This window comes from Lipophrys pholis, assembly GCF_963383615.2.
Source record: "Lipophrys pholis genome assembly, chromosome: 6".
In the NCBI taxonomy this organism is placed as follows: domain Eukaryota; kingdom Metazoa; phylum Chordata; class Actinopteri; order Blenniiformes; family Blenniidae; genus Lipophrys; species Lipophrys pholis.
The window spans coordinates 33044536-33053729 of NC_137629.1; the positions used below are offsets into that span (position 1 = coordinate 33044536).

General features: G+C 43.0%; 2 protein-coding genes across 2 annotated transcripts; both read left to right on the forward strand.

The window, feature by feature from the left end:
* Window positions 1-143: 143 nt before the first annotated feature.
* LOC308111253 (heterogeneous nuclear ribonucleoprotein A0-like) lies at window positions 144-4419 on the forward strand. The gene is made up of 3 exons (XM_080466094.1): window positions 144-1293; window positions 2695-2800; window positions 4310-4419. Exon 1 carries the CDS (start codon window positions 214-216, stop codon window positions 1123-1125), a length of 912 nt encoding a protein of 303 aa, XP_080322220.1. The 5' UTR covers window positions 144-213; the 3' UTR covers window positions 1126-1293; window positions 2695-2800; window positions 4310-4419.
* A 286-nt stretch (window positions 4420-4705) lies between these two features.
* Window positions 4706-7588, forward strand: LOC308111254 (heterogeneous nuclear ribonucleoprotein A0-like). The gene has a single exon (XM_080466095.1). The coding sequence runs from the start codon at window positions 6008-6010 to the stop codon at window positions 6902-6904; it is 897 nt and encodes a 298-aa protein (XP_080322221.1). The 5' UTR covers window positions 4706-6007; the 3' UTR covers window positions 6905-7588.
* Window positions 7589-9194: the final 1606 nt, after the last annotated feature.

The following is a 9194-nucleotide window of genomic DNA, read 5'->3' on the forward strand; positions in this document are numbered from 1 at the left end:
TATGAGAATACGTCTTTGTTTATTCGTGCTTATTTCACGCGATTCAAGTTACAAATGAAAGACAGAGCGGACCGGAAAAGACGTCGACGCGCGTTGTGACGTCACACACAAAACGTTATAAATTCAGCTGCGTTCGTCCCCCTCCTCCATCTTGAGCTCTGCGCTTTGTTTCAACCCATTAGCTCCTGCGCGCCATTAACCGAAGAACCAAAAATGACCGACCAGCTCTGCAAGCTTTTCGTTGGTGGGCTCAACGTGGACACCGACGACGATGGCCTTCGCAAACACTTCGAGCAGTACGGCACGCTGACCGACTGCGTGGTCGTGGTGAACAAGCAACTGCAGCGGTCCCGCTGCTTCGGCTTCGTCACCTACTCCAACCCGGAGGAGGCCGACGCCGCCATGGCGGCTAGGCCGCACACCGTCGACGGCAACGCGGTCGAGGTGAAGCGTGCCGTGGCCCGGGAAGACGCCAACAAGCCCGAGGCTCTCGCCAAGGTCAAGAAGATCTTCGTCGGCGGTCTGAAAGACGACATCGAGGAGGAGCACCTGAGCGAGTATTTCTCACAGTACGGGCAGATCGAGAAAGCCGAAGTCATCTCGGAGAAGGAGACCGGGAAGAAGAGAGGCTTCGGCTTTGTGTACTTCACCGACCACGACGCGGCGGACAAGGCGGTGGTGGTGAAGTTCCACACCGTCAAGGGACACAAAGTCGAGGTGAAGAAAGCTTTGACAAAGCAGGAGATGCAGGCGGCCAACAGGAACTCCATGGCTCCCAGAGGCAGGCCAGGCCGCGGCATGAGGGGGAATCAAAATGGCTACGGCAGCAGGGATTATGGCGGAAACTACAACTACGGAAATGGCGGGGGCTACGGCGGCGGCGGCGGCGGCGGCTACGGAGGGTATGGAGGGCCGTATGGTGGTGGCTACGGAGACCAGGGCAGCGGCTACGGTGGTGGAAACGGCTACAACGACTTTGGCAGCGGCTACGGTCAGCATTCCTCCGGTTACGGGCCCATGAAGACGGGGCCTTTCGGGGGCCAGCGGAGCGCCGGGCCCTACTCCAGAGGCGGTGGCGGCGGCGGTGGTGGGTACTCGCGGGGCGGCTACGGAGGTGGCTACTAGACGGGACTGCACAAGGGAAACCAACCACACCACCACCCTGCCACAGAATGCCCCCCTCCCCCACAACCAAGCCGGGATTTGGACGTCATAAGTCAAAGTCAGTAACTGGGCGTCTGCCGTGAAATCCAACCATGGCAGAGTCACAGAGACCCTCAAAAAGCCAAACAGGTAGGAAGGTCACTTCCCAGAACACCTGATTTAAACCGAGCAGCTCTGCCGTTCAACTAGGACACACACAACGAAGATTTAATGATCCCCTTATGTACCCACGCTGCTGGCGTGTAGTTGTCGTCGCTCAGAGTTGGATTTATTTTTTATTTGCGTTTACTCATTGTTTTGACATTTTGATGTAGGATTGTTTTTTGAGTTTTCGACTATTATTTTAATATTGCATTTTTAAGCAACGAGATTCGACTTGTGTTCTGGAGTAAACTTAGTGTGATTTCAATGTACGAGGATGAGAAAGCATGTTATGTGGTTTTCATAGCTATGTTATATGAACTGATGACATCTCTTTTGTGTTATTTACTCAACCTGGGTCAATAAGCAAAGACAGGACAGTGACACTGCAGGATCCAGTCTCCTTGTTTCCTTCCCCGTATTGTATTCAAACGTCACACTTAGTAATAGCTTCAGTCTAAATATTGTTCATTTTCCATTATCTGTAGCAATATCTAATGTATATTGTATACTTTCATGTTTCATGAGAACAAAACCTACTGTTAAAACACTTTGGTATGCTTATGTATGTTCATTTTAAATAAAACGTTATACCACTTAGCTTAGTTATCTTACTTATTTAACCAGGCTTCAAGTTCATCCACAGGTTTATGGCCTCTCCCTGTTGATCTTTAGTTGCATGGCATCATGCTAAACCCTTTACCTTCAGGTGGGTGAAACGGTTACACAATGGTTGTAGTCTACCCACAGCCAATGCATGTAGGCTTTGTAGGGTGTGACCTGTTGTTTTTAACTTTGATTTTTTTAACTTGATTTCACTTTTTAGATGCTGCTAATGCCTTTTGCCATTTTCTCTCTTTACATTTTTGAATATTTATCTCTATGTGGACATGAGGGCTCTGTTATTTATCTTTGATTATTCCTTACATTTAGGTGTTCTTACTTGTATTCCAGTAGGCTATCCCAGCCAAAATAGCCGTAGCAGTTTGTTTTTAGGCTACATCAGGACCCTGTTCATTACCTGGGGTCGATTGTGATAGGACTCTGAAATATCTCTTTAGGATATCCACATCCAGCAAACTAGGTATGTAAATCAACCTGTCTTCACTCTGTGTTGGTCAACAATGTATGCACACCTGTGCCTTTATTTAATCTTGATATATCAATTTATATATATATTTATATATACATATATAGCTAATCTTAAAATAACAAACGGGGGTGGGGTGTTAATTTTTTTTAACTTTAATGATTTTATTAGTGGGTGGAAGGAGACCCAGGTTCTGTTCCACAATTCAATGAGATGGTGGAACAAGTAGACTGGTGTCTCCCTCAGAAATCTCATGTGGTCCATTTTCTCACTCTTGTTTTTTCTCCCATCTCCTCCAGGTTGCTACGGTAACCTGGGCAAGAGGACATCACCCCAGAAATGGTGGGGTGTTGTCTCCACGCTGACGGGGGAGACCGGAGAGTGGTCGTGCCTTCTCCCCCTCAGGTGAAGTCAGTTTTCAAATGGACTCCTCAGTCTGGTCCCAGACTGTGAAACAGTTTTTAATGTGTTGAGTGAACAAATTTTGATTTTCAGGGGAAAGTGATGAACAGTGCCATGAAGCTACCGTGTGTTTTATAGTTCGGTTTTGAAGCTGTCTGGGTTGTAAGCCAGACCATCACAACATTGTCTAAATCTTCAATTTTCTGAGGTCTGCTGGCTTCCATTGCTTTGTGGCTTTCAGCATTAAATGAGGATTTTGAAGACGTGCTATATAATTTGTCACGCGGTTCTTGCATCTGGTTTTTATTCAAGGTTAGCGATTTATGGCTTGAAGGTAGGTGGTACTGCAGTTTTGGCTTGACTAAGCCATAAGTGGTACATTACAATGAAATAAAAGAAATCAACTAAAATGAGTTTACGTGGGCTTTCTAATGCAGGTGACACGGATGAGGGAAACACATTTCACTGCATGTTATACAGTGTATAGATATGATTGTGATGAATAAAGCACTTTTCTTGATTTCTCTGCAGCAAGGGAAACTTCTCCAAGAAAAGAAAGTGGGTATAGTATGCAGTGATATGCGTTGAGTACCCGTTTCAGACCTGAGTAACTAAAAAATAAAATAAAACACTAGAAATATGAATATAGAGAATAGGCAACCAAATAAATCTGTGCAGAAAGAATATCAAGTTAACATTTAATGAACAATCCTTTCTGCAACCGAAATTAGAAGTTTTAAAACGAGAACTGGAATTTTCAAACTTGTGCCCCAGTTCACCATGTGAATTTGCATTTTAGTAAATATTAATACTATTTCAATCTTATAAGGCATGAAACATTTGGGCACATTTAGCCGGAACTCAAATATAAAAGGCGAGTTCACATAAGCATACCTCATCCAAAGCTAGACATTTAGTATTTCTATGTGTAGTAATGCAAGTTAAGCCCTGGTCGGCAAATATATTGTACTTCATGTAAAATGAAGCTTAATCGTCATTGTGCTTTTATACAATATTAGTTTCTCATCTAATGGTACTAAAGAGAACATATACAGATATGTCAGCTATGCTGGTGTCTAAAATAAACATAAAATTACAAATTGCACCTTTAACAATATTTACATAAAAACTACCCATGAATAAAGTGTGAAGTGACTTTAAATGAGTGGTGGGTACAGAGAATAGAACTATTTTATACAGATGGACAAATTAATCTTGAGGCTCTGGTGGCAGTAGGTTTGACACCCCTGGACCCGGGTTAGGGTCTCTGGTTGAGGCAATATGTTTTCGGTGAACTTGATTTACCAGACTGAAGAGAGAGATTCTCAACACCGGAGCAGAAACACAAAGTCAGACATAACTGACCTTCCATCAGAGTATGATGTAATGCTGAAAGCAAAAGAGACCCTAACTAATTCTACAGAAGTGTGTATAATGCTCAAGGTGTGTGTTACAAAAGCATGTTGATGTAATGAGTTTGAATTTACTGTTGCTTTTCTTGCTCTTTTATAGGTTTAATGGTGCTTGATGATTACTAATCCTCCGTTAGGAAAAGACGATCATATACGGTGGCCGGAATCTTTATAATCCCTTAATAAATATTTATATTTTTATACAAACTGGCAGTTGGTATTTTTTTTATTATTTTTTTCCATGTGTAACTTCAAAGCGAGTTCATGCTTCTCCAGGTGATCAGATACGGGTTGAAAACTTTGTCTTTGTGGTTTGCGGAGGCTTGAGAAGGCGGTGATGACCGGATCTTATTTTGGAGGGAAAACGTCTCTGGAACCAGGAAGTGTCCTCAGTGTGGCCTGTGTGAGGAATGAATCTCATTCATGAAACACTTGCATTCTCAGTCTAAACTATACATTTAGTCACGCTTGTAAATATCATATGCTTTTTCTCGGACGGGAAAACAATTCCCTCTTTTATTCCTGGGAAAATATTAAACTATTGACTTTGAGAGTAAAATAAGCAGCTACAACTGAAGGCTTGATGAGATAAAGTGATTTACATGTTATAACTGTCCTTTTGAATGATGATGTGTAAAGGGATTTGTTTGTAGCCCCATTTTGTATTTTTGTTTTACTGGGATTTCATATTACAAATAAATTATTTGGACCCGGTTCACAAGAACACATTCAGAATATTTTTCAAGATAAATCAGACACTTCAGAAAATCTGATATCTTTGCTGCTCTGGGGGTGGCTGTGGCTCGATCGTCTTTGACTTTCAATGGAAAGAGTACCTCACACAGCAGCCACATTTCTTTTAGAGAATTTATAGTGTTTCTATTCTATTTACCAGTTTCTCTAGGTTATACAACCAGTTTAATCCCTTAGAATGAAAAGCACACACTTCAATGACGGAATTGGTTTCTGGAGTTACATTAAGAATAGTCTTTCATGTATTTTCACTTGTTGGAAAAGCCATTATAGTGAACACAGCAGGAGGTCTGAGTGACCCTCATGCTTCTTCTGTACCAGTAAAACCGGTTCTAGACCAATGAAACCAGGTCTCTATCTGAAGTGAAACTACATCTACAGTTCTGAATGATTGATGAAGCACATGGAAGGAGCGAAGCACCAAATGTGCTTCTGTTTAAGCCTCACTTTTTTTTCTTCTTTTGTATCTCACGTCCAAAATAGACGCGATTGACTCTCTATTCTTCTTTTTTCGTGTGATTGTTTTACATGCACGGGGCTGCTGTGTTGCCATTAAATGCTTCAAAGAAATATCCTTGAATCGAGGCGAGCAGTAGTTTTTAGCACGAGGAGGCTGCTTTTGCTTGCAGAATTTTAAAAAGCGGGTTTTCTGTGGATGAAGTGATGTTCAATAAAACCCGGTCAGATGAGCTCCATTGTGCTGCACATGAACGGAGAGGAGAATCAGTGATACCTCGTCAGCTAAATACAGTAAATATTGATTATTCGCTTCTCCTTGAAGTAAATACGAGCGTTCGATTTGAAAAACAATCAGTTAAAAGTCAACCACGAGCTCGTTTTTTTGAAAAATCTTAAAAGTTCCCGATGTGACTTGAAGGCAGCTGCAGAATGAACCGCTCGCGCGCGCATTGTGGGCAGTGCCTGGCGTTCAAGCTGGCCAATCAGCGGCGAGTACGTCTTACGAAAGCAGCGCAGTGGACGTCCCGCCCAGACGTCCTCCATTGAAGAAGAAGAGGAGCTGAAGAGACGGTCCTCACAAGAAATCATGACGAATAAACTCTGCAAGCTCTTTGTCGGCGGGCTCAACGTGGAAACCACGGAGAATGGCCTACGGTCGTACTTCGAGCAGTTCGGGTCGCTCAGCGACTGCGTGGTGGTCATGAACCAGCAGCTCGGACGGTCCCGCTGCTTCGGCTTCATCACCTACTCCGCACCGGAGGAGGCCGACGCAGCAATGGCGGCCAAGCCACATGTCGTCGAAGGCAACAACGTGGAGCTGAAGAGGGCCATTGCGCGGGAGGACGCCAACAACCCGGACATCCTCGCCAACGTGAAGAAAATCTTCGTCGGCGGCGTGAAGGACCACATCGAGGCCGAGAACCTGACCGAGTACTTCTCCCAGTTCGGCGTGGTGGAGAAGGCCGAGATCATCTCCGACAAGCAGACCGGCAGGAAGCGCGGCTTCGGCTTTGTCTTCTTCGAGGACACGGACTCCGCCACCAAGGCGGTGCTCACCAAGTACCACACCATCGACGGCAACAAGGTGGAGGTGAAGAAGGCCCTGACCAAGCAGGAGATGTCCTCCGGCGGCCGGGGAGGCAGAGGTCGCGGCAGAGGGATGCAGAACTATGGCGGAGGAAGAGGGGGCGGCTATGGAGGAGGCTACGGCGGCAATTACGGAGGAGGCTACGGCTACGGCGGGGGATATAACGGCGGCGGAGGCGGCTACGGTGGAGGCTACGGGGGATACGACGACTACGACAGCCAGATGGGGGGCGGGTACAGTAACGGCGGGGACTTTGGGGACGGCTATGGACAGCAGCACTCCAGCTACGGGGCGATGAAGGGGGGCAACTATTCCTACAGGAGCGGGGCTCCCTACAACAGAGGCGGCGGCGGCGGGGGCTACGGCCGGGGTGGTGGGTACGGTGGAGGCTACTAGGCCTCCCTCCCCTCTTCATGTTTAGGTGATAATGTTCGTTTTGAAAATTTGATTACACACATTACACATGCCCAGGTGGGGTGAGGGGTCTTTGTTAAGTTGAGTTAAAGGGAACAGTGCCCATCACCCACCTCGAATGAATGAGACTGTCCTCTGGATCCAGCTCCCCCACCCGGACCCCATCTGTCCTCTTATTCCACATTATGGACTTTACTACTAAGAATTGTGAAATACTGAACTGTATGTTTTGATTTTTTTTTGATTTTATTTGTTTTTTGGATTTGGGGGGATTTGTTTTGAACCATTTGTAATCCATGTCAGTCACTGCTTCTTGACTCAGAATTGAGTTTGTTCTGTCTTGCAAACCAGTCAGTTGTCTTGTTATATTTTGATTTTTGCATCACGAACTCAGGGTTTTAAGTCAGTTGGTGGCAGTGCCAGGCAGCGTGAGACTCGATTGCTTGAGTTTCTTGATTTTTCTTTCTTTCTTTTTTTTTCCTGTCATTTTTAAAAACCATTTTCGAGGCAGATTATCTTTTGGATAAATGTCACGGACTGTAAAATTACTTTCTGTTTCCCGTCCCATTTCTTTTTATTTAGATTAAAACTGTTTGAAATCCATGTTCAGTTCACCCGTATGTTTTACTCTGCTTTTATTAAAGTTTTTAATGTTTTGAAAATCAATCTAATCTCTGTCTATTTTAAATGAGGTTTTAACCTTACACTTCATGAATCTACCACAAGGTGGCAGTGTTACCGAACTCCTACTTCAGCCATTTTAAATTGGCAGACCCTTACAATGGGGGTTATGATGAATAGATCAATAAAATATGCACACGCTCTTCTAAAAGCAATATATGATGGTAAAACTACTGATACTGTGTAGAAATTCACTCTTAATTCTGTAAGGTCGTGTATGTTATGGATGATTTCTTGTTGCAACACTCATAATTCCATTTAAAAACTGGTTTGGCTATAAGATTATACAATCATTAGGTTCAGGTATTTTACAGCAGGAATACTTTAGAATACACATATATCTGATACTGATAATAATTAAATTTAAAAAAAAAAAATGGCTATTTGAGGACCTCAACCAAATATAGAATCTTTGTTAAACATTTAATTTGGCAAGAAATTATTTTTTCATACTATTGATTTTCCACATAGTAAATAAACCTGTTCTTTCAAATGTTACAAATACCAGTGTAAAATCAGGGAAAAAAAACCTTAACAGATCAAGTGGGTAGAAAGTATAAGGCATGAGTGACAAAAACAAAGTACCAGTTACCATAGAAAAACAGTTGAGTATGGTGTAAGAACTGTGTGTGTGTGTGTGGGGGGGGGGGGGTATAGTAGTATACACCTACTATACACTAGCTGACATCTATACTTTTATATGACGGAAAGGAGTTCTAGGTCTTTTCAAATTAACAGCCTAAAGTCCGTCTATAAGATCCAGTTTAAGAAAGTAAAGGAGCGCTCTGACCCAGTGTGAACAGGTGGGTGGCGCTAAAGACTTCCAGTTCAACAGCATGAACTGTTTGGTCAGGAGGGTAATAAATGTTTTCAAATCCCTTTTTTTTTTTTTTAAAGCCTAGCCATTGTCTAAAGCTTTATATTTTAATTTCCAAGTAATCCACTGGGTCTTAAAGTGGTCATGAAATAATAATGCATTTATTTACTTGGTCAGGTTTTGTTTGAAACTCATAAATGCACATCTGCAGTTATTTACAACCAGTATTTACACAATTTAAAGCACCTTAATTGATCCATCTAGTCGTCATCTGATGTGATGTAAAGCTCTAACCAGTGAATCCAAATGGTGGTACAGAAAGTTCTTTCTATAATAGATTATATTAGTCAACATTGTTCTCTGTGTGAGTTTGTGATTTGATGCAAGTCTGCAGCTATAACATAACTTTAACCTGTCATCAATGAGACACTGTGTATTTAATACGACACATCACCTAAAAAGATTAAATTAAAGGAACTTTAGAGTCAGAAAGGATTTAGTGTGGCAGTAATCCCCAGTTTTATGGTGCCTGTTCTGTCAGGAAGTCTTTCTCTTTTAACCTTGTCAGTAATAATTTCATAAATCAGTACAGGTCTGAAACAGTGTGACTATATTTTATTTATTTCTAATCAGCAGCAGCAAATCCTCTAACTTTCAAATCTACATCCAATTTAAAGTCATCAAATAATTCACAACATTGTGGGAGGAGACGGTTTTAACCACTATAACACCTGTAACACCATCCAGCCCAGGCTTAGAAATGACAGGATAAAC